Source organism: Ptiloglossa arizonensis, chromosome 8 (assembly GCF_051014685.1).
Source record: "Ptiloglossa arizonensis isolate GNS036 chromosome 8, iyPtiAriz1_principal, whole genome shotgun sequence".
Taxonomy (NCBI): domain Eukaryota; kingdom Metazoa; phylum Arthropoda; class Insecta; order Hymenoptera; family Colletidae; genus Ptiloglossa; species Ptiloglossa arizonensis.
The window spans coordinates 8,383,232-8,409,919 of NC_135055.1; the positions used below are offsets into that span (position 1 = coordinate 8,383,232).

At 31.9% G+C, this 26,688-nt stretch overlaps 4 protein-coding genes across 5 annotated transcripts; 2 read left to right on the forward strand and 2 right to left on the reverse strand.

The window, feature by feature from the left end:
* Positions 1-236: 236 nt before the first annotated feature.
* On the reverse strand, positions 237-1,551 carry Cnep1r2 (CTD nuclear envelope phosphatase 1 regulatory subunit 2). The gene is made up of 4 exons (XM_076319198.1): positions 1,187-1,551; positions 975-1,046; positions 683-817; positions 237-618 (listed from the first exon to the last, which is right to left on the reverse strand). Exons 1-4 carry the CDS (start codon positions 1,212-1,214, stop codon positions 461-463), a joined length of 393 nt encoding a protein of 130 aa, XP_076175313.1. The 5' UTR covers positions 1,215-1,551; the 3' UTR covers positions 237-460.
* A 959-nt stretch (positions 1,552-2,510) lies between these two features.
* On the forward strand, positions 2,511-15,138 carry LOC143150737 (uncharacterized). Its single transcript, XM_076319199.1, has 11 exons — positions 2,511-2,764; positions 3,349-3,418; positions 7,069-7,327; positions 10,432-10,627; positions 11,447-11,673; positions 12,197-12,483; positions 12,590-13,375; positions 13,831-13,938; positions 14,395-14,496; positions 14,619-14,928; positions 15,003-15,138. Exons 1-11 carry the CDS (start codon positions 2,707-2,709, stop codon positions 15,075-15,077), a joined length of 2,478 nt encoding a protein of 825 aa, XP_076175314.1. The 5' UTR covers positions 2,511-2,706; the 3' UTR covers positions 15,078-15,138.
* On the forward strand, positions 15,009-19,039 carry LOC143150735 (uncharacterized). 2 transcript variants are annotated; one of them, XM_076319197.1, is made up of 4 exons: positions 15,009-15,138; positions 15,239-15,394; positions 16,070-16,291; positions 18,002-19,039. In XM_076319197.1, the coding sequence occupies exons 2-4, from the start codon at positions 15,248-15,250 to the stop codon at positions 18,482-18,484; spliced, it is 852 nt and encodes a 283-aa protein (XP_076175312.1). In that variant the 5' UTR covers positions 15,009-15,138; positions 15,239-15,247; the 3' UTR covers positions 18,485-19,039. The 2 variants fall into 2 exon arrangements, with proteins under 2 accessions (XP_076175312.1, XP_076175311.1); XM_076319196.1 differs by having other exon boundaries at positions 15,103-15,394.
* LOC143150734 (uncharacterized) lies at positions 19,033-26,561 on the reverse strand. The gene is made up of 5 exons (XM_076319195.1): positions 26,152-26,561; positions 25,402-25,678; positions 25,042-25,328; positions 24,716-24,959; positions 19,033-24,629 (listed from the first exon to the last, which is right to left on the reverse strand). Exons 1-5 carry the CDS (start codon positions 26,338-26,340, stop codon positions 24,568-24,570), a joined length of 1,059 nt encoding a protein of 352 aa, XP_076175310.1. The 5' UTR covers positions 26,341-26,561; the 3' UTR covers positions 19,033-24,567.
* Positions 26,562-26,688: the final 127 nt, after the last annotated feature.

Genomic DNA, 26,688 nt, shown 5'->3' on the forward strand with positions numbered 1-26,688 from the left:
ATATATAATGTAATATACAACAATAGTTTATTATTGCTTTGAAACTGTTCATCATGACTCTCTTCATTGATATTGCTTTGTTATAAACGATTATTGTTACATTATTTCAATAAATATTTCAAATATATCCTTTATTTTTTAAAAATGTTCAGAATATATATATAAATATGTATATATTAAACATTTAATAATTTCTAAATTAAAACTTTGAGATTGTAATTGTAATGTATAATTTAAATTTTAAGCAATTCAATGTACTGACTTAAATTTTCAAATACAATAATACAATAATAGATCACTGTACCTTTAATCACTAAATACAAGAAACAAAAGATTTTTTTGAGTCCTATGTTAGTATAAAAAATGTGTTTTATGTATACATTCTTGATAAACACCCTGCACAAACATTTAAGTATAAATGAACACTTTAGGAATTAACATAAATACTACGCATTCATTTCTAAGTTTCATGCGGATGTGGTGGTCTTGTCGGTTTAAGAATGAGTTTTCCAGTATCATCGCAACTCATATTAAAATCACCAAGGACATTTCTAGCTCTTTGAGTTATAATACTTGGTGCTATAACGCGCCTGTGAACTCCCATCATGAATAATATCACTGAAATAAATTAATTAAACTTTTGTATACATATCAATGAAACTTCTCCATTAATTCAACTTACCTAAAATAATGCTAGCAATTGCAAAAAATGGATGATTACATAGGCTTTGAGTAAATGATACAGCTGATGTATTCGGATCTGTCAACCAGTGCCATGCACCAACAGCAGTACAAACCGAAATAAAACCTAGAAGCACTAAAAATAATATTAATATAAATTTCAAATTGTTTTATACTAATTTTACCAATCACAATACGTACATAAAACATATAAAATTGTTATTATTTGAAAAAGCATTTTTGGAATAAACAGGATTGAGACATAACATTTCCAGAGAAATAAAGAAACTTACTTCTCCATCGCAAAGTAGCTGGTTGTAAACTAGCAATTACTTCAGTTAGACGTCTTTCAAAAGCTTTCAAGTCTGAAAGTAATAGAGTTTAAGAAGAAGAATAAAAATAACCTCAATACTATCCACTTATTGTCGGATATATTACTTTTACCATACGATCTCACATTTTTTATTAACGATAATAACAAATCAATCGCATTTCTTAATTTTACCTTCACAAACCGTTTGATCTAAAGACATTTTTATTTATTTCATAGATGCATGTGATCAAGTTGTGTTGTAAAATAAATAATTTCTGCTGATACAAGATCGTATTATTCACGCCACTGCCGTTAAAGAAATAAGTGGTCAAATAGATACAATTTTATATAAGTTTGATTAGGTATTTTATCAACTTTTTGTTCCTAATAATTTAAATTGAAGGAAAAAATGTTAATTTAAAATTATATATAAACTAATCTCTCAGGTTGCCACAAGCTCGAGATTGAGCCGGACAACCTGAAGAACAGATAAGTAGGTGTTCCAGAAATTGAGCACTGTTATTTATCTTAGTTTCATTTGCATTTGTATATATTGAAAACGAGAATGAGAAACAGTAAGAAGTTGTGGGAATAATCTTCGAACAATCTGACAGAAACTGCTGTATATTTATTTATGTCATAATATGTTAATATAATTTAAATCGTTTTAATGCGACGATTATAATTTTAAGTAATGATTAAAATATTTTTCCAATTATGGTATACATTCGTACGCAATAAAATTCTGAATTATCGATACGGTAGAAATCATAGTGATGATGCAGCGGCCTCTGTGAGAAAATCATCAATATTTCTTGCAACGTATTTTCTTCAAAATAAACATGTATTTTTACTGTGTTTACTTTTAAATATAAACTTATTTGAACACCATGGAGTTAATGATAAAGATAAATAATGACGCAATAAATTGTTTTGACTAGAACCGTAAATGCAAGCTATTAACTCAAATTTTGACTGCTAATTGTCATCACATAAACTAATTAATTTTCTCGAAACAAGTTCTTAAAAGGAAATGTCTTGTACATTTAGAAATATTCGGAAAACTTTACGAATTCTGTAACAGATATCGTTTGTCTCGCACTAGTTGATCTATGCAAATTATATATAAATCCTGTAAATTGCGATAATACAATAATTTTACTTCCGTAAATATACATCTACACGTATCAAAGTTCGCATTCCTTCGTCGAAGATGTAATCTCTGACCGTCAAACAAATGGCTAGAGGTCATTATCCCTTATCTTACCCGTCTGGTCAATATTATCGACCCTGACAGCCAGTGTAAGAGTTCCGTGGTTGATTCACGATTGTTCCCATAGAAACGTAACTCTCGATCGAATCGCGACCGCGCGTACCTTTCGTTTAATACGGATATATGTATAGGTGTCGGGTAAACCTTGCTAGGTCTTGCGGGTCTACCGCAGTTTCAAATATTGACACGACCTACGATGAACTCGGTCATCGTTTTCTAACAGCCAAGGGTTTCAAATCTAAACCAAAGTTCGCGCCGGAAGTCGTAACGCTCCGGAAGATTGAATCGCAACGTTACTCGAGGCTAAAACGGCATATAGGTAAAATAGACGTGTTATCGTTAGACGGAGGCTGGATGATGTAGGTTCTTCCATTTTCTTTTCTCGTATTTTTAATTGTATCATTATTGCCGACCGCGTAAACCACGTCGCGCGCCAAGAATGATCGGAAGAACTTCGCTACTGGAACAGAAGAGGATACAATGGGCACGAGAGAGAGGTAAGTTTCGGAATTCTAATCGTTCAAGTGATAAACATAATGTTTCTCGGAACGGTAGTTAAAGATTTTTTCAACTTCATGAATTACGAATCGCGGTCGGATTTTCCATAATTTGTAACATTGCGTGCTACTTTCTTTATTTAAATTCGATAAAGTAAACAAAACCTGAACCGTTTTGGTACACCGCAATTGTCTGAAATTAATTCAAATTCATTTTAATTCTCTGCTTTAACCAGCCACATTTTCTTTACACGAAAACAATCGAACAAGAAAGTTACCAATACGTCCCGTGGTATTTCAATTTCGTTCGAATACATGTACTTTTGTAACATCGGTCATTATTTAAATACATAATTCTTCTCTCGTTAATCTTATTTTCTATCATACTAGATTTTTAACTATTGGATTCCGTATTATCGTTTATAGTTTCGGGTTAATCGGCCAATCGTTTATCCGAGCAGAGGTCCAGTCCCTTAAGGGTCTGTTAAATGAGAGTTTACTGTACACGTACATTGAATTTAATATGAAAAAAACATTAGCATCCGAATAGCGCGGAAAATTAATACTTTATGCAAATACCGTAGAAGAAATGGCACGTTTTGGCGGAGGTTGGGGTCTTTTGAAAAATAACATCAACATCCGCACCAGTATACGGTGAGTATCATCAATTAAAAGATATAAAATACAATGAAAGACGTGGTTGTAGATGTTAATTTTCTAATCGTCTTGTATTTTATTCGTACCGCATTGCGTTTCAAATTATTCAAAACACTGTACAATATATAATAATAAAAAACAACGTCGCTTTTGGAAATGAATTTTTCACTTTAAGAATAACAATACGTATTAAAATACGACGAAGCAACGAGATTATATTATTTTAATCGGAAACTTTAAAACGACAAGAAATTTTTACTCTTGTCGATCAATGATACAAGTAACATTGTAAATCGGTAATTATTACTGCTTGTTTTTTATAAGAATGTAATCGTACACGGTGTCTTGCGAAAAATGGGGAGCATTCTACAAAACTTTGTTCTCGAAAAGAATGAATAACGATGTTTTGCAGGGGGCTTCATTTTCGAGAAGTTTAATTTTGAATTACGTAAAATATTTTACGGAAATTTGGATTAATGTATTATATAGATGTGTGTTACATTTGTGGGTCACGAGCAAAAGAAATAACTTATAGCAGGAAACACTATTTTCTTATAATTAATTTTGTATCGTTTTCGTACAAAAGCAGTAGCAACAGAAAAAGAGATCCGCGAAGTTTAGATTTATTATTTAAGCACGCACTTAACGTGTGTACGACGCTGTTTGAAAAAATGGTCATCTCTCAAAGCTTAGAATTTATATTGTAGTAATTTTCACGTTCAAGTGACAAAATCGGAACCACAACTTCACTTAAAAGCGAGGTAGGACGCAATGTTTATTTCAACTGAGGGCCGAGTGTCGCGTATATCATCTGACGAGGAAAGTGAACCAGACAGTAAAACGAGACAGTATTTATGTTGATACATAGGTACACACGTAATGCATCGGTAACTCGGAACTAGTCTCAAATTAAATGCGCTTGGTGGCCAAAACTTGAAAGTCGTACTACATGCTCGTCGATGTGGCAAAAATGAACGTAAAATAAAATTCTTTAACACGCAATTAAAAAAATTTGAATCGAGTTATATTTGGATTTATTTTCGTTGGTAAAATTTTGTCATATCTTCCGGAAAATTACCACGAAGATGTAACGGAAAGCATAAATATGTTAAACAAAAAATAAAAATGATAGGGGATGACCTCACTTATCTTCAATGTTTATCACTCTCATCGTCAACGTTTGCGAAAACGAGTAAAACGGAAATATGCAGGTAACAACGCTCAGTTCCTGGGCCGCCCACCTGCTTTTCAAGTTGTCGACTGTACAAGTTGTTAAGTACCGACTGTACTTAAAAATGTTCGTTACTGGTCCCTGAACTACGAGAATTAAAATAGTTTTTTCGTTAAAATCGATTTTCTCGAAAACGAAGCATCGTGGGAAAAATTTGTATTCTACACCTTCAATTTATTTTTTAGATAAGAATACTTGTTTAGTTTGGTCTACTTTATGTATACGATACGGAGACAATAATGAATTGTTTATTTGTAATATCGTGACGAAAAATTGATATATCCCTTTGCAGAACTGAAACGTATGTATCACCAATTTGAACGAAGAATTGTTTGAAAAAATTGTTATTAATTCCAAAAAATATATTATTCTGTCCATAATTACCGAGAAGAAAACACCTTTACGGTAATATGTTTTTTCTTATCGCAAAATAAACGATGGATTCGCCAAATTAAATTTGCGCGCGACACATTAATATCTGAGACTTATAATTAATATTTAGCGAATTATAATGCGTCTGAAGTTATAATAGGTTTTATTCGTTCTATACCCATCTCTTTAAACGCATACCAGACAGATTTATTCATACATGTAAACAAATATATACACTACCGTCCAAAAGTTTGGAAGCAATAACATCAAAAGTTGTATATTGAATTAACTTATTATAACCAAAGCTTTCCGAATAATAAATAAATATTTGACTTTGTTTTTGATTACTTGTATATAAATTCTAGGCATTCTATCTACTAATTTTTCAAACTAGTTTTCATTTAATTGAGAGTTTTTAAATATTTTGATTTTTAAAAAATTTTCTCTTTATTTTTGTTTCTCCTGTTGAAACACGAAGTTGGAACCAATAACATTTAGTCGAAATCATATAGCATTTTCCTTAAGAATTTTCAAATAGTCTTCTTTGTTCAATTTTCCTTCTATTTTTACCAAGCTGCCAAGTTTATTACCACCCAAACACCTTCAAATCGTTATACTGCCACCTATGTATTTAACGGCACAATATCCGCTTCTAAACATTCTTCTACTGATAATAAATATTTAAAATTTCAATTCATCCGTTCAAAGAACATTATTCCAATGTTTATTTCTCCAATTGTTGTGTATTTTTGCCCAGTTTAATCTTTTTTCCTTAATTTTCTTGGGCCCTTGAACAGTGGACGTCTCTTGGCAGTCATTGTTGAGACAAGAATTTGGCATGTTCTGTTTATTTCAGCGGTAATTTATAGAACAGTAAGATGACGATTTCATTTAAACATTACTATAATAAAATAATCTTCACTATTTTTTATAAATTTTGATCGGCCAGTTCTTTTCCTATCTTTCGTTATTAGCCATTCCTCGTTTTCTTAGAATATTGTAATTCCATAGAATATTGTAAATACTCTTTTACAAGAAATCCAGAGCTTTTTTGCGATTTGTTGTTCGGTGTATCCTTCCTTATGAAGAGTACGGATAGTACTTTGTTATTCCATAGTGAGCTGCTTCCTTTTTGCTATTTCAAATAATGAAACATTATTAAAACAACTAAATGAATACTTTTACACACATGAAGTGGTGAATAGGTGGAGAGATCGCATATCATTTTGTCTGTCACGCACGATAGCCTATGCATAAGTTATAATAACACGTGTTCAAGTGTTCCGTAATTTATAATACTTCACGCTGTAATAATACGGTTTTTCGTATTTTCGAGTATCGTTGGTGTTTCATGACTTTGTTTTTCAAATGTTTCCAAAGAAAGTAATTCAGAGGCGTTGAATCTGGATAACGTAAATTTTACAGTCACCAGAGTTTATTATTGCTCATTGAAGCGTAACTCGGTAAGTAATTTTCGAACCCATATACATTTATATCTTTTCATTCAGTTTTTCATACTTCTTTTAATAGTAGATCAAATTTTATACATAATGACTGAAGATTCAAGGTGGCCTTCATATCTAGATAAAAAACAAGGTGGGAAAAAAATGTATCATAGCAGAGATTAATTGTTCCAGAATTAATGGTTCTTTATATAAAGAACCATTAAAAGTGGAAACAAATTAGGTGTTTAAACATTACAAAATTTAATTCCACTGAAAATTAAATAAATTGCTTCACACGTCGTGAAAATTGATATAAATTTAATTCAAATTAAATACAAAGAATCTATATTGTACATATTCAAATTTCCAATAATTGTTGACGATGCTTAAGCATATCAACAATGTAAGTACTTGATTATTTGCGGTGTGCTATTATATTGTTTCCCACTGTCTGCGATCGATATCAACTCTGGGTCTAATCTATTAGGTCAGCAGCATTTAATAAATATGTTCAAAGCAAGTCCAAGAGGTTTATTGATCCGATTGTAAATCGAACACTTCGACTCTACGTATAATACATAATAAAACGCGTAACGCAGCAGTTATCCAACCGGCGCAAAAGTGTCCTTGGCGGAAACGAAGCCATTTCGTGCTGCTGGCTGTTACGGAAGCACCATCAGCCTGAAGAGCACCACGACCGAGAGTTCCGGAAACGGTACCACGAGCCTAAAGTGTCTCGACTGCAATGGCGGTAGCTTGATAAATCTGCACGAGCAACCGGAACTGTCGCAAGTCAGGCACAGAAGTCCGAGTCTGCCGCCAATTTATACCAAGGATCAACAACAATATCTCTCTCAGGTCTGTTTACATGAAACGTTCAATTGAATTTAAATCGAACAACGAATATATATTAACACACATGGCAAACCAATATCAATTATTTCATTCTTGCATTGATAATGGTAAATTAATATTTTATCATCGTTATTAATATTATCGACAAAATTTCTTAATTGCTTGACAATTACGAGGCAAATTTCTCGAATCTACAATAGAGTCTTCTGTTGCAATGCGATATCACCACCTTTTTCAATTTCGTACCACATTATCGTAATCATTTACCAGTGCACATGACAGATTACCGAGAATATTGAATGTTAATATTTTCCCATACAATTATCCTATATAGAAAGCTACACGCGATTGTACCTCATTCGTGAGGGGAAAGCAAAAGTAAGGCAGTTTGACAAATCGATTCTTATCGTAGGGTTCAGTCACCCCTTGGCTACGGCATCTAAGTATTCCTTACCACTGACTTGAAGTCTCACGGGACGGTACAGGGGTAAAGAGGGTTTGGACCGCCCATCCCCACACATTCTGAGCCTTAGCCACGGTCTCTGCCATAGTAGTAGGAATAGATTTTAATTGCGTCCCTATTTCAATGTGTACACGAATATAAAACTTGGAGACTATAAACTACCGAGGTTTCGTTTATGCTTACATTCAATACATAAAATGTCGATTTTATCTCACAAGAGTTATTTAATACAAAAAAGAATATTATGTAATATTAACAGTTTTTCTACAGGTGAAGTAATGAAGACGATTTTGAAATATAATTGTCCTTAATCGAGTCAAATATTTTGTATGACATAATCTGACTTAATTTCAATCATTTTCCACAATAAAAGTATTAATGTTTCACAAAAGAACAAATTTCCAAAGGTATTGAAATTTAACACTGTTATTACCGCATGCAAGAAGTTAATTTTTTTGTGTAAAAATACCTGTTAGCAAAAAAGAATACTATCAGAAACCAATGTGTAAGATGGTTCTGGGGTAAATGTCGTGGGGTTAATCACGATTGTAGAAAAACACGCTACAGTAATATACCTACGTATTTAAATCTAATTTTATTTTAAGAAACTAACTGAAATAGCGACGGTGAAACAAAAATTGAACGGCCCTCTTTTCATTTGCTAACGTTTTTGATTGTTAGTCTCAGCACTTTATCGCTTCTAAGAAGCTCCATGACAACCATACCATCACTATTTATCGTTTATATAAATCTTGACGTTGCCAGCATGTCTCTTGTTCGTCGTTTCCGAAGTTATCGTGAATATCTAGAATATATCACAGAAGATTTAGTTCCCTTCACTTTCTCTTATATTGTCCCTTCTCTGGTATTCTGCTATTTTATGTTTCCTGTGTTTTACTTCCTAGTTTCTGTGATTCCTTGTTTCGTTCTCGAATGATCTTGGATCCGGCCATGTGGTGATCAGACTTGTGTGAGAGTGAATGAATGAGTTTCCAGAGTTTCTTACACTGGTGATTTCCTAAAATTTTCTCCACCTAACTTTCTGAAGTCAAGGTCAACCAATGGTCATGGTATATCAGATCGTTGAATTTGTCTTAACACAAACTATAATAATACGAAGCAAAAAATATGCAATGCTATTTAAAAAAAGGAAGATAACCTTGATTTTTTATAATAAAAAAATTTCACGATTAACGTCGTATAACTTGAAACAAATGACTTTCGAAACGATTTGTTAAACCTTCTATATTTGTTTCGATGGATATTATACATGCTGTCTTTGATCAGCGGCTCTTAATCATTTTAAGCTCACGCAACAGTTCAGTAAAAAAGTACCTGGCACAGCTTTTAATCATGAACGATTCGTGCAACAATTCTAAAAGCTATAAAATAAACATTTATTCTGTTTATTACTTAATAATAACCCGTAAGGGGAAGCATCGTCCCTCGTGCATCGTACACATGCATACAAACAGCTTAGAAACCATTAACATTATTAAAGTACTTGACCTTTATATTTTTGAATGGTTCTTTTAGTATTGGGATGTATGTATGATGAACCAATTTCTCGTTTCATCTTCGATCCATCGAAGACATTAAAACTCGTTTAAATTAAACGATAACAACAATTTTAAAAAACGAAACGTAATTATGTATAATTTTCATCGTTAAATATGGTAAATTATGATTGAATTAGGAATCGATTCGTAACAATTCTGTTTTAAGTGATCGCAGTCTCAAAATAGAACGTACAGAACGTATAGAATTATCCGTGGAAACGTTCCCGATTTCCATTCGAGAAAGCTATCTTGCAATAGTAAAAAGAACCCGTGTTCGTCTCGATGCAATTTTCTACACGAGATCTATACGAATTGTAATTTTCAGCTATTACTAGCATTAAATGCCCAAAGAGAGGACGACATCAATGCGTTGGAGATAAAATAAGACATTGTTTGAAACAAATGCGTTCGAAACAGTGTAAATTACTACAGTTAATTATTAAATATAAATAATAATTAAAAAATAACTGTTAAATTATTAAATATAAATTTATTTAGTATAAAACGTAATTTAATCGACTATTTTTTGCATTTATCTAATCGCTTTTTCTTATTATATATGCAACGCTGTTATTATCGTTAGTTTCTTCATTTTTATCGTAGTGGACGCACGATGATGAATTACTTTTGAACGGTAGTGTAGATATTCAAAAATACTATTTCTATATAAAAATATAAAACTAACATCGGTTTAATACCTTCGTTCAAAATGAGTTATTTTAAGAAAATCACTCCCTTCTTGAAATTATATAATATACAATCTTTTATATTTAATTATATTGCTCGAAATTGAGCTCCTCGTATGATACAATAAGTGTACGTAACGCAAATTGCATTTGCAATGAATTTTATGTCAAGATTTGTAAGAAGATATCGTAAGTCTTGAAAGTCGATACAAAAACTGCCACGGTTTGTCACGCTCGTCTCGACCTGGCACAGTAATCACATACATTATATACACATCTATGTTCATGTTGAAAAAGATAGGATTCGATGATTAATGAAAAGTAGAAAATTGCTGTTTGATCACGGGATTGCCTTTCTTACCGTTCCATAAAGAATAAATCGTTCCTTTAATTTTCTAGAATCAACAACGAGACTTTGGAGTCGAAGGACTTCGTTACCAGTCGGAGAAACCTCAACGGCAACAGGATCATCGATCTTACAATCGTTACGAAAATTCGGGAAACAATCATTATGGATCGTTGGGTGAAGAACGGGAGGGAGAAACTTCCGGTTACGCCAGCGATTCTGTAGACGTGCCCGTATCAACTCCTGGAAGTAAGAAAGTATAATTTTAGAACTGTTAGAAATAATATTCTAATAGCGCGCCGTCTAAATTTTATGACGTTTATAAATACATATGTAGATATGCGGTTAAAATTAGTAAAATAACGTTACGTATTGCAAACGCTTTCAACGTTGCTATAATATTATGGTATTTAGTCAATTTTCACGTTCGAAAATGCAACAATGATTTGTTACGTGGTAAAATCTAATTTTTACGATTTTTCTTTAATATTAAAACTGTGCAGCTAGTAAGTTTACGATTAGAAAAGATTGTATATTTTAGTAGTTTCTAAATTTATAACGCGATACGCTAATTTTACAGCGTACCTACTGACAAGAAAATCGTTAAGCCTAGTTGCTTAACACATTCAAAGCGGCAACGAAATATACGAAACGCTTGTTACTGCTTTTATTGTGACCGGATGGTTTAATTTTACCGAAACGATTTATTTTATCATTTTCTACAAAACCGTTCAATCATAATGATTCGATTTTGCCAAAGTGTCTATTACTATGATAATTATGTATTTTTTTTTTAAAAAAAGATAAAATAGAAGATAAAATGTGGTGAGTATGATGACTCACTTGTGAATCACGCTACTATTAATAATATACATTGTTTGCTAGTGTATAATAATATAACCTTATAGTTATTAATTAATAACTGTACAATAATATAACTTTATAGTTATTAATTAATAACTGTGTAACAATATAACTTTATAGTTATTAATTAATATTTGTATAATAATACAAATAATATTGTATTATTATACGTACAGTTTCGTAAAAGTTTTTGTTTCGTATCAGCACTATTACCCGGCTGCAAACCGCCAGCAGTAGGAATGATCGAGAAGACTTGGCAGAATCCCTACTATACAACACCTGAAAATTCATTGCCACCGTCGAGAAGATTATCTGATAGTAGGATGGGCGAACTTAACAGACCAAGGTGGGGTAGTGTCTGGGGTCAGGAGACTGCACGTGGAGATCTACCACCGCCTTCTTGGCTTGCAAGATTAGGACATTCGAGTCAAGTACGTTTGAACGAAAGTATTTCATAATTCGATTTGGATAATTTCTTACTTGAACCTTGTTAATCATTTATCAGGCCAGTCGACAAGTTCGTACGTATTTTTAGGTAATATTAATTTAACGTTGGCTTGTATTTAGAATCTTATATCCACACGTGTTAATTCTTTCACTTCGTTCAATATGAATAATTCGATTACCGGAATAAAAATATAATGTAGACAATGAAGGAAAGTATATGTAGTTCAACAAATTTAATACGAAAGAGGTTCAAGCGTGGAAAAGCGAGTGATAGGGATGCTTATTTTGTCATCGAATATCATCCGAAATTATTTAACCCTTTCACTGTAGTGCTCTTGATTTCTGTCTCTCGACGACGATGAAAATATGTCGTTCTTTTTACAAAAATTGCGCTACTGAAAAAATATAACCTTGTGGAGTTTTCTTTCTTTTTTTAGATTATTACTTTGTATTTACGAAGAAATGCTTACAACTCGAGATTTTTAATTTTCATTAATGTTCGTTAAGGTATTAGTTATTAATCACGAAAGTGCGAGCAGTTCGGACAGTTCGACGGTAGGCTCAACTGGATCTGATAACAAGACACACCTTCGTGGTCAGAACATTCCCATTGATGCAAACGTTCTTCAGGAACGAGAAGCGAGACGACAGAAAGCTCTGGAGCTTCAAAATGCGATCAAAAAGCAGCTTCAGGAGAAAGACCGACAAAAAAAGGAAGAAAAAGAGAGGAGGTTGAGGGAAGAGCGCTTAGAGGATGAACGAATCAAACGCGAAAGGGAAAAAGAAAAGGAAAGGTACAACTGCACGAACGTGCTTAATTAACCATTATTCTTTAACGTTTCGAACGCGATCAATTATTGCCGTTAAACGGATCGTTAACACGAATTGTACTTACGTTAGATTTGCGGAAGAACAAGCCAATATAAAAGAGAGGGAAGCGGCCAAATTAAAACAAGCCGAAGCAATGCGCGAAGTTCTAGAAGCGGCAGAACGTTTGGCGAAAGAGCAAAAGAAGTTTAGACGCAAACGCGAAAGGATCGACGAAGAAAGTACTAATTCTTCGAGAAATTGCGAATCGAATATTTCGAACAGCAGCCTGTTCGATCAGCATTGTCCAAGTGCGAGGACTCAACAGAATACAAGTTTCGATAACAACGTTCAAAGTATCAAGAACGAAGAAGAAACGATGGACGTGAAAGAAGACAATAACCAAAAGGAAACGTCAAACCGTTCGGAGAAATTGGTACAAGACCCGAACAATGTAAAATCAGTTCAAGTTCCTATTAGTAAAGACGTGGCAATTGTGTTGAGCGGTAGACTCGAGAATTCGGAGTTATTAAACAAAGCTAATTTGCAGCTGGTGAATCTGGTGCTAACTCCGACGCCAAGAAAATTTGAGAATAATATGACCAATCTGTCTGTAGGATTGAATACATTCGTGCACAATACGGACAGTCTGAATTTTAATCCAACATCATCGTCCAGGTTTCCATCGACGATCGTAGAAAAGCGATTGCTCACGCCTAGCAAGTACAGAGTTACAAATGGTCGCGACTTTGGTACGCAAACCGATATAGAAAACGATCTTCAAGATTTTCGGGAGGGAATGGAGGGTATCACGGTCAAGGACGTTTCTCTGAAGGACCACAAGGACGCCACGAATGCTAGTAAAAAGGACATTGAAAAGTGAGTCGTAATATGATGCATTGAATCGCTTCAAAACTTGAAGAATTGTAGAGGATATTATTCTCCTGTCTTGCAAATAGAAGCGGTAATTATTATTTCATTTCGTTTTGCGAAATTCTGTTTTTTATAATCGCACTTATGAAAGAAAAAATTGTTTCGCACTTATTATTAATCTATTTTTTTTTTTTTTATATATATATATAATTACATACGTATTGTATATTTATTTGTACGTTGTCAAAGAAAGTTGCCGAAACTCATTGGCGATTTAAAAAAGTGGGGAAAGACACGGCGTGGTAACGTAGCTTCTTTCATTTTTTGAAACTGAATTTTAGCAACATTTTCGGACAATACTGGTTATAAGTTACAAGCTTTCACGAATGTTCGATATTCTACCTATCGAGAAACAAGTTTTAAACCTTACTATATACGATGCGTGTTCATGAATATTGAAGGTCTACAAACGTCGGTTCGACAGGAGACATTACTGTTAAAACTTTTCCTCGATCAAAATCTCAACCTAGAACAAGTATCGCATCGAGACCGCAGTGGAATGCTAATAGGTGATCATCTAAAACACTGAATATTATCGGGACACCTCTTTCGGGTAATGTCTTTTCGAAAGTTGGTTTTTCGAGTGAAAATAATAATACTCGTAACTAGGATTACTTTCAGTGGTTCGACTCTCGCTATCGGATACAATTCACAAAAGTTTATCGTATTCGATTTCATTGAAAAAAATCGTCCATAACCTTGAAAATTCTTAAACAATTGCCTCAGGACCGAAAAATTTATTTTCCTGCGATTCGTCCCCTGGAATCGCGACGATTACATTGGTAAAGTTTTTTTATATTTTCAAATCGGAAACCGATATCCAGGTCAAGCTGTGTAAACAAAATATTTCATTTCCTCGAACCAAGATAAGAATCGACATTATTAAACGGAGAATCCGAGATAATTGAGTAATTAATATAATGTCTAAAGCGTGGAAGATATCTAAATGATTGAAATGTGTTTAGACCAGGCACTCGATATCGTACGCAAAGCGAGAAAGATCCTCATTATCAACGGCGATTGAGAATGAGGAGACGTCAAATTGAATCTAGCGACGAAATATCTAGGTATAAATAGTTCTTCTTAATATTTTTGCTTTACGCTATAGTAACGGGAACATAATTTACCCGTTTACCAAATAAACGAATAATACTGTTTTATGGTACGCGATCATTTCTGTCCAATCCAGATCGCCGTCTCCTGATAGAAGAAAGCTGATAAACGTAAAATCGAAAATTCGAATAGTGAATAGACGAAAAATAAAAGTCGACAATTATGATGCAGATCTTTCGATGGACAGCTTAAATTCCGTTACAGCTCTGCGTATTGATAAAAATGGAAAAATCAATATCGAAGACAATAAATGCGAACGGAACGATAAATCTCTGTCGGAGAACGATCGTGTTTACGAGGCTGATAACATCAGACAATCTAAAAATGAAAATTCCAATGTTTGGTGCGGGCAAGAAATTCTGTCCAAGTTATCCACCTTGCAAAATGTACGTGCCGCTCGTAACGAAGCGGGAAACTGACCCTCTTGGTTTCGATGTTTTAAACAATGTTCATTTTTCAGGGTCTCTTGATGAAACAAATAGAATGGGATTCCGAGAGGCACCTAGTCTCTCCCGCTGCGTCGGGAATCTTTTAACGAGGAAACCAATTGCGTTCTCGTGCACGTTTTTGTTTCTTTCGTTTCGATTTTGTAGAAAGTGAGATTGTGCGGAGAGTATGAGATAGATAGAGAGAGAGAGAGAGAATAATGGACTTACAGTGGAAAAATGTGACCAGAACATTTTTCTTGGATTACAGATGTAAATAATGGCCTTCCAGTTGGAGGATCTCTTGAAGGAAGATAAGAAGGATGCAAATTTATTACCTGATCTAAGTAAGGCAACCTGTAACTCTCAGGAGGAATTTCGGCGACTTCTTGAGAACTGTCCTGAATTTAAAATTAAACCAGAAAAGGTTTGAGTAACCTAGTTAAATTGACTCTCTTCCAACCCTAGCTTATTAAAGCTCAGCAGCGAGAGATTAGAAATATATTCTTACGTGTAAAATTATTTACAAACATTATGACTTAGCATTTCACGAAGTTCGATACCTGTTGCAATTTATGATCAAAATAGTGTGAATATTCGTAATTTTTACGAGCAAAGAAGAACGAGTTTTATCTTATCTTGAATACTGCAGATCGATTGCTTCGATAATATTCCCAGAAAAGAAACTTGGTAACGAAGGGATTGAAGGGAAAGAATATTTTTTATAAATGCACAATTTTGAAAGTAAATTAAACGTGACACTCGTGCGTACACATTGTCCGAAACTATTGCAGGATGATCTATTGAAATGACTTTCCAATGAGAATCCTCTCGTATTCAATACTTTGATATGTTTCACTGTACTACATAAATGATTAAATATTAGTAAAAATATTTCTATTCTAAATGCGTATTATTTCTGTTGTATCAAGTAATTTCAATTCATCTTCTGATGAATCTTCACTCAATCTACTGTACAATAGATTCCTTAATTGCTACAAACAGTGTTCGTGTCAAGTTGCCTTTAACAACCACCTTAAATGTTTCTTAAGGATGTATAATTTACAATCAAGACGTAATTTAATAGAGATTATAAATATAGGTGAAAAAAGATGATACAAAAGTCCGCGATAAAGAATTTTCCTGGAAGCCAACTAAAAAAGAATTGAAAGCTTTTGGAAGAGAATGGAATTACGGAAACCCTGTGCCACCGGATATGAGAGGTTTAAATCTTCGTGAACTGCAGCAGGTTCTCATTGATTGGAGAATGTTGACACCTGTCAGACCGAAACATCGACAGGACGAGGAGATGTTTTCACGATTGGTAATTCATTGTATAAATCGTTTTATGAAATCGTATAATTTTAACAACACAGAGTAAAGCTTAAACGGATGTAAAAAAATTTACAGAAATTTTCTACAACTCAAAATTAAAAGAAAACTACCGGTAGATATGGTCTGTAAACTTTTTATCTTTGAGACACATTCACTTTAAGTTGTTGCGTTTACTTACAATTCATTTTTAATCGTATCACATGTATTGCTAGTATCTGTTCTACAAGAGGATTAAACGAGTTAATTCGGTTCTTAATATTCATTGTGATCGGTCTTAATTAACATAACTCGAAGCAGTTGAATCTCAAGAACAAATAGTTTGCAGGTCCATGTTTGTTAGGATCATCTTCTTAGTTTGAGTTGCAGCGTATGTTTCTACTTTCATTCGATTACATCCCTTTAGATCCATTTCTTATAAAACATTAATATTGCCCTACGTCTACTGGTAAACGTAAGCATTAATCGATCATAATAGATACAGTAGAACCAAGATAAATACAACATCAACGATTAAATGAGAACTCCGTTCGGTACATTGTGTTGACCAATGGAAAGAATGATCATTTAAAAACGAATGAAGTTGAAGGTGAAAGGAACAGGTAATAGAAACCATAAATAGAGACATGCTATGGGAGTAGGGATCTTTCTTATTAGATTAGTTTCAGCTACGTCTTCCAGAAATGATCAAAGTTCTATTCAGCAAAGATTTAGTCATTTTTATCTTGATAAACTTTTATTCGTCTCTCGCGAATAGAACGTTATTTCTATATAAAATTCTAGATATATGTACTTTTATCCAAATAAATTGGTCTGTACATAAAAATATAAACTTTTATTCATGTGATATAGATCATGATAGATCTACTTGCATAAAACAGTTTTACCTAGATATTTATTTAGGTAAAGATATATTCAACATTACGCAAATAATGTTTAACACTGGTTCCACTATAGAACCATTATTCTTAACGTTCATTTTTCTTTTAGCTACATACATGCTCATTATATTGTAGTTTTCTTTTCGTACGTTTTTTGAATGCACTCTGTTCTCATGAACCCTGTTCAGTTCTGTTATTATAATTTCGGGACACTTATTCGGAAATATTTATTAATTTTTTTATCGGTATAAAATTCTATATGCTTATGTGTATATTATTATTTTATATGCATACTTCACTGCATACTTTATGCATTTATAAGTAACATACAATCTATAATGCTAATCAGTAAGTCCCTTCACAAAATTTAATAGAGAATTCTTGCTTGGTAATTAATAAAGGTTACTCTTTCTTTACAAATTCCAAAATTATACTTATTTATATTCACGGTTAAAAACCTACTTTATTCTCGAAAACAATTGCTGTCAGAAGCATCAAGGAGTTCATTTATTCTTGATTTATATTATTTATTTTTGTCAACATTTTTATCGAATATACCTGAATATATATTTACGACATGAAAATTAGCTAAGAAAAACTATTTCCATCGTTTCTCTCTCTTATTACTTAAACAAATGTATCTAATAAATAACTTTTTAAGTTTGTTGAGTAGAAAGTGTATTTTAACGAATTAGAATTTTGTTCATTTTTTGTATATTTACTCTAAATACGGAGTATAAATGTTGAAACTGTTTATGTGTTCAAATATTTTTCAAATGCGGCATAAGTATCTACCTATTGTATTGTATTTTGTTCCCTAGGTGGAGATGGGAAAATTGGAAGCGAAAACGATCACTAAAGAACATCGATCAACCATTAGCCCAATTAGACGTAGTAAAAATCGTGCTGGCATAATTGAAAGTAGTGTGAAAATTTGCGCGGAGTGTGGTGAAGAATTTTGTTACGGCGAGTTTTGCGGTGATACTCTCTACGATTCGTATGTAAGGGTCACTGTTACGACCCAGCAAACGAAAGTGAAAGTATCCGCTGACACCGAGGCGATAATAGCTAATCTAGATTGCAAGAAGAAGCGCAAGAAGAAGAAAAGAATTAAGAGTAAAAGTAGAACGCCTAGAAAGACTGCCAGGCTACTGATCCGCGGTAAAAGAAAGAAATCTATAAGCAATGCTATAGAAAGGAGAAGCAGTACCGACAATGCAGAGAAAAACGAACGCGACTCAAAACCAATTAAAACATTCAAAAGAAAGTGTAGCAAATATACTAAAAACGTATTGCGAAAATAATCGAAACATTGGAGCAAATTTTGTATACGTTATAAAAGTTACATATTTAATATGTAACAAATTGATACTGATTTGTTTTTTTTTTTTTTTTTTTTTTAAATAAAAATAATTTAAACGTATGATTATATTTCTTAAGAAATGTTCAAGCAAATAATTGAATTGTTAAAATAAAATATTTTAATCGTAAGTTTAAAACATAATTTGTTATAGTGGTTAAGAATAAAATGAATGTTAAACGAGATAAACGTTATAGAAGATTAAATTAATGTGTGTAATTCATTATTCAATCGGAAAGTAAAAAATCCAAAAGAATGATGGAGGAGTAATTGATGAAAGAGTGGAATGACAAACGAAGTTTTGTATATTTTATTATTTGTCTATATTCTGTGGTCCCTTGAAACGATATATTCTACTTTTAAAAATGTTAACACGGAAAACACTATAGCTGTCTTCGTACAATATCTAAATTTATAATGACAATTAACTATGTACATACAAAACACTGTAACGACACTAGCAGGTAGGCGCAGTAAATAGTTGTAACTGAATGCTGGAAAAATATAATTTTTATTCATTTACCTGTTTCTGTTTCTCCCGCCCTCTTTCTACCTTGTGATCCAATTCTGTTTGTTTCGAATCGTGAAACGAGAAATGTTCTATCACCGTACTAAATAATCTCGATTAAGCACTACCTTTGTTTCTAATACAGCCGAAATTCGTAATTAAAAATTAGGTGTACATTTAGAAATGTATTTAGAAGCCTTTATAACACACAGACTTTGGAAACAGAATATTTCTCTCTCAAATTATATTTTTTCAACCAATTTTGAAAAAAAGTTTTCCTTATATTAATTTCTCATCCTCTTGACACGGCTTAACATTAAATTGTACACTAGTAAAAAGATTTGAACTGATCGAAATACACGCGTTTTACACAAATATATTTATACAGATATCGCATATTATTTCGATACATTTGTTCATATATTGTTGCAATAGCTACAACACTTTTGGCGAATAAAGTACATTGTAGATAACTATGACATTTCTGCTTCATAGAATAATGTCATCACAGAATCGTTTATGCTACGTCTAATATTTCAGCTATGATCAGAGTCCTGAAGTATCACGATCATTTCAATAATATTGGAAGCGTTAGGCCACTAAAATTTAAAGTTTGCGTCGTATTTTCATTTTGATGACAAACATATACACGCATACGCACAGGCACACACGTGCGCGCATGCACATATACATACATACGTACATACATACATATTTTCCGCTTCGTAAATAATATTTCGTTTGCCTTGAACTAAACGTGAGGAAAAATACGAACAATGCGAAGCACCGATTATTAAATCAGATTATAGTAATTTCATAAACTTAGAAGAAAAAATTCTGTTCAAAAGCATATCAATTTTAAATTTCGTTGGACACTGATCGACACTTTTGAAATACCTTTAAAATCTTATCAATATAGACAATGTTCTTCAACCGCTATATTTTTCTTTTTAAGATACTACCACAACGATACACAATAAAATTGCACATATATATTTAATTAAAAGAACATTGCTGGTTAATATACATATGTACAGTAGCAATCTACTTTTTTTCTATTATAATTAGTACGATTAAACTTCGTTTTAGTTTTTTGAAAAAACCTCTATTTTGTTCGAGGTAATTTTTCTTATAGTCGGAACGAAATTAACTAATCGCTCAGGGCCACGAAGGGGCTATCTTTGCCATAGTATTTGGCTACCCCTACCGCTCTATTTTTTGTCTTTTTACTTGGGAGCTTGAAAGATCAGTGGAAGGACTTACGAGTTATATTCGGTCAGACATTTTAGTCAGCCTTCGTAAAGCCTGTAACTAAACAAAAATTACTCAATACTGTCCACATTCCCCTTAAACCGTCTAATGTTTCCACCTCCCGTCCTTATACACTCTCTATTTCTCAAATGGAAGGACAAGTTGACATGACTTAAAAGTATGAATTGTATTTCACGTGATTCGCAGTTGGGAACATGACCTTAAATGGTCGATTAAATTTGACCTAATTATAGAATCTTACAATTTATACAAATGTTCAGTAATTTGACAGACGATGAATAAAGTGCGTATACGTCTTATTCAAAATATTATATCCTTCTATAAACATGCGCTTAAAAGCTTCCGCTATCTCCAAGCTCATCGGTTGAATCAACTTCACTTGTCTTTTGTCAGTGATTAGAAGAATATTATATATAAAAATACGGTAATATAGTAATCCCTTGTCAAAAACAAGTTGAAGAGATCAACATTTTGCACAAAATAAGATATTGAAGCAAATAATGAGAACTGTATTAAACACAAATATAAAAAACAAATGTACATTTATTCTTTTTTGGTTGTAATTCCTGCATTGTATTTTTTTCAAGACTCTATATTTCAAATTGTGGTTGACGAGTGATTATCATATTCAATACACTTAATCCACATGATTCCTCAGCTGTACAAATTGTTCCGATTATTAAACTTAAGTACACCGACAATTATTTAGTGAATGTAAACATCTATTATGAGCAGCATTAAACTGTAACATTGTGTTATCGTTCATAGCACTAAATATGCTTAATTCAATATTTGTTCAGCTTCTACTAGATATAACAGGTGGTTACGTGTAACAAGAATTACATTAAGTGATGCTCGCATGTACAGCTATAAAATGAAAATAGATGTATGTTCTCTAGTTTGCCCAGTGTCATTTATACTTTTAACAAATTAGATGTTACACTTTATACACACAAAAAGGAAGTCATTATACAGAGTGTTTTTTAGAATATGGAAAATATTGAAAAGGTAAATTCAGTATGCAAAAGCAATAAAATACTCCAATAAGGACCTAAAACATGCTTAAAATATGTTTTATTGTAAAACAATAAACATTTACCTAATGTGATCTTTTTCTTATGTTGAAAATGGATAATTTATTACTTATTAAAAAGTAAGTAAATAATTAAAATATTGTAAATCTAAAACTTTTGAAAACTCCTAGATCAATGTTTATAACATCACCAATACATTAAGAACAACCTGTACACTTCAACACTGATCATAATATCTGTTTAACATTTACATTCTATAAGTTTTGATATTTTAATTACAACAGATTTCTATAGTTAGATATCTTAAACAATTGATTCAAATGGTTACTCATACAACAGTGAAATTATGAGAATGCAGCCTCTTTACTGTTAAAAATTACAGACTTAAATATGTAATATTCTAAATAGCCAAAAGATGAGCATAAATATTTTTATACCAAAAATTATTGTACAACTGTTACCCTTAGAAAAGTATCGGATGTATATACTTTTAGCACAAGAAAACACATTTGATAAATGTAATTGAGTTTTGTTTAATTTTGTGTAATAATGTTTCATTATTCTGCACTATTTATACAACTGAAGCTTGTTTGAAGTTTTTATTTGTATAAAAAGATGCTTTCTTGTATACCATATTTTGTAACAAGGACATATAAAAAAATATGTGATATACTAAAATGAATAATGCTTTAGACACGTGTAGCGAATGTATAAGTGTAATTTGTGAAAAACATTTGTGAAAAAAGATTACGGATAAAAGTACAAAATATTAATTGCTATTTAAGCAGATATTTTTTCATTTTCTTTTTGTAAGTAAACACTATAAATGATCGTATCATTTAATAGTACTATTTTATAATGTTTATATAACCCTCAGGTATATAGTATACTTATCACAATATTTCATTTGCCATACACCTCAGATTCCTTTTTCTCTTTACTAATTACTTATACATATTAACATGTAACACTAACAATTAGTAAATTGTATCGAGCATGTAATATGTTTTTTACATTTGTTATTATAGCAACACATTTATTCGTGAGAAATCTAACTGCGACATTCATCATTTTCCGAATTGAGTTTGTTTTCTTGTTATCTAGAAAATAAAAGCTAAGAAGCTTCGAATATAGTATTCAATTTTTCTATATTAAAAGATATCCTTAAAATCTAGTAATCCCTTTAAGACATTGCTGCCTGTATAGAATTTAAATCTTGCATCTTTGTAGTAATATCCCCTCTCTCTGCGCGCGCGAAGGGGATATGCATATATATGCACGTATATGTATATTAACGATTAAATAATCGTTAATACATTGGTTAAATAATTATTCCAGAGACAACTTTTAACAAGTAGTCAATATATCCATGTACTATATCTTATACATGGCATAAAATGTTAACAGCTGTATTAGGTTGTAAAAATATTAAAGAATAAATTAATATTGATTATAATCATTCATAAAATCTCTCCCAAATTGTTTAGTTTCATTGAAATCATATTTCTAAATAAAATGATAACATTAATGAAAGTCAATATCATTCTTAACACGTTTACTGTCCTTGTAAACACAAATAGGCATTACTCATACATCCCAGAAAACTGTAAGTCTCTTGGGTCTAAGACATCCTGACTCATATAATGATCAGGAATTCTTAAATGAGAACTGTCCTAACCAATATATGGATCAGCAGATTGTAAACGTGTGAATATCAGTGTAAAGTGCTTAAAATTATCACCTTAATTTAAGTCAATATTATTATTTTTAGAGAAAAACAGATCATTAAATGTTTGCTTGAAAAAAAAAACATCGTATAGATTTAGATTGTTTTTTTTTAGAACAAGTAAGATAAGATTATGATTATAAAAAGTTATAATGGTTGTGCTACAAAGAATCTATATGTTTCTGTTTCGGAGAACAATTATCAATTAAGATTTTGTTTCGCCCATTGTTTCAAAACATGTAACTTTTATCTTATGAATTTTATGCTAGACATAATATTGATATAAATTCAAGGTGAAAATTACACCTCATCCCATATAAAGCAACTAGGTACTTTGAAAGTCAATTTGTGATTTTACTTTTACTTTATAATACAGTATAAATAATTGAATTATTTGGTGTAAAATGTGTTTCAAATATGAATTCAATATTTAAAATGTTTGCCCATTGTTACACATATATAAGGAATTAAAAGTCCAATACTATATAAATTATATTAATATATTCTTTGGATCAAATTTAAATTATGTATATTGTATCATGACTTTCGCTGCACCTTGTTTTATCTCATTTCACAACTTGGCACAAATTTTGTCACAGATTTGCATGTTCTTATAAATATATATCAACCTTTAAAACTCATTACTGATACATTTTGCACGATAAAATATTATCTACAGTTCATTATTATAAAACATATAATTATGGATCTATATGCTGGATTAAATTACTCACTACTGGGTATAAGAAAATATTTCTCTCAGTTAGTATGTTGAAAAAGACATGTACATCGGTAATGCAAACTTTCCCTGTATAGAGATTGTCTTGCATTTTATTATTTTTGGATATATTTCACACTTTCTAAATTTTAGTTTTCAACCGTGTATATAATTTAAATTAGTTATAATGAATAAGATAAAAACAATGTGCAAAGCGTAAGGATAGAAAACCACAACTAACCTAACAAAATATTCTCTTTAAAATTTCTTAATGAAGCGTAAAAGACGTAAGTACTATTGGTTAACAATATAAGTATAATATGAAGATTTTATAAATATGTACTATAAATATAGCTATAAATCATACAATACTAATGCATCATTATGGACATATATGAAGATTTTTGAAAGAGTAACATGTATATAATTATTTTATAATGAAAACTTATGCCTTTTCCATTAAATGCAAGGCAGTTTGATTAAAGCAGACAATCAATACATTGAAAAAATCAATAATCTACAAAGACCTTTTCTTCATATATTCACTTTATGCACCTGCAGTCATGAAGACTATAAACCATAATTGATTAAACAACCAATCCAATTGGCATTATGTACAAGAGAAAGGAACAATTTGGTCAGGTGATTGATTGGTAAGTCACTTAAAACACACCTAATGAGTCCAAAATGACAAATTTTGTTTGGACTTATCAGGATTTTCATGCTATTCCTCCTTACAAAAAACAATTCTCATTATATTCAATCACCTTCAATTATCCTTACGAGCTTTCTTTTTACTTTTTTTTTGTGGTTTAGCTTCTGTCCATACATCTATAACATGATTAATCAAGCATTGAGGATTTTTAATTTATAAATTCACATTTTCATAATTACTATAATAATAAAGAAATAATTACCTCCTAATTCATCAAACACAACACCACTTTTTTCTTGTATTTGCATAATTTTAGAACTTTTTTGTTCAACATCATCAGAAATTTTTTCTATATTATCTTCATCCTTTTGTGTCCTTTGATCCTGGACTATATTTTCTACCTTTGGTGTAGATGGAATTAATGCAGATGCACTTTCACTTTCAGAAACCTTTTTACCCTTTTTGGACTTTCCATTTTTCCTCTCTTCTTTTTCTACTTTTTCAATCTTAAATGAAAATTTATATTAATTACAATACTAAGTATTAAGAACACAAAGATTTGAAATAACTTTATATACTTTAGAATACCTTAGATTGCTCTTCTTCCTTTTGATGTTCTTTGTTTTCAATTATTTCTTCATCAGAAATCGGTATAAGAATTATATCTTTTGTCTCTTTCTCTTTTAATTCTTTATTTTCTGTTTCTTTGGCAACTTTATCTTTAATTTCAATTTTTTCAGAATCTTTTTGTTTAGCTACAACTTCATTAATTAAATCAGCTTTCTTGGCATTTTTTTTATTTTTTTTTGAAGGGGATTCTTCTTCCTTTTTCTTATTCTTCTTATCCTTTCTAGAATAAGCTTGTTCCCAATCTCCTATATTTAGAATATGCAATAAATATTACTCTACGATTGTTAAATATTTAGAAAGAATTTTAAAGAAGCTTACCTTCATCAAAGTCAACTGGTTTCTCTTGAAACAAGTTCTTTAAATTTTTCTTATTTCTTGCCTGTTCAACTTTGTTTTCTTTGCCAACCTTTATTACTACTTGATCCTTATCTTTCCTAGACACAGAAACCTTATTGTTATCTTGTTTTTGTTCCTTCAATTTTCCTTCGCCATCATCTGTTTTAGGTGTAGTTTTCTTCAAAGCATCTGCTTTTGTTGAAACAGTTTTCTTAACAGGGCTTGCCTTTTCAGTTGCAACTTGACCATTAGCAGATCTCTAGAGTACACATAATAAGATTACACTTCATTCCATCAACTTAAAATACTAATAAACTTACTAATATTGTTCTTTACAATTATTATTTATTAGTATTTGAATACAGATATAAGGACAAAAATTATAATTAGTTATATAAAATCATTAAACACCTATAAACGAACATGAATATGTTATGATAAGGTGGAAGAAAAACTTGACAGGGAAATATAAGAAAACTGATAAAATTTACTCTAAACAGCACATATGTACATATTTAAATCACATTTTAAGAGTCGAAAAAGACTGCAACCTTTAACCCGAGATGCCAGCTGATTATCAACCATGTGTACATGTACAATACATGTACTTGAGACGAATAATCCACCATATGGAGGGTAGACGATAGATACAGATTGTCACATCCACATTGTCAGTTTATTCGAAAATAATAATGATTTACTGCTTAAACCGTTCACTTGTATTGTGCTAACCTTTTCTTTGATCTTGCTGCGTTTCTTGTTGGCAAATTTCCGGTCCACGTCGGAACCCACTGAGAGCTGTGCAAAAGGTGGTTGTTCGGCCTTTTTGAAACCAAAGGCGAAAACAAGGATCGCGCATAGAAGCACAATACCAACGGGTAACGCATATTGCGAGTGCTGAAGTAGCAAACTAACGTCCATGGCAATACAAGGAACGGGTCAACGTGTGCGAGACGAACGACGGAAATGAGGGACAGTAATGGAGCAACGGCCACAGTACATACGGTTACAATTTGCGGTAATCGGTAAACTGGACGCTCAACGCACACGGTAAGGATTACGGATTTTCAGATCTCAAAACATTGCGCTCTAGCGGAAGGTCTTCGAATTATTGAATGCCAGGCGGGCGCCGATCTTCGCTGACGCGGCTGTGACATGCCACTAATGAATCAAGTAAGACTTTATTTTACACGTTGTGAAATTTAATAGATAGATAAAATTAATAAAAACATAGATATTAATGCATATAAATATTATCAAATTCACAGC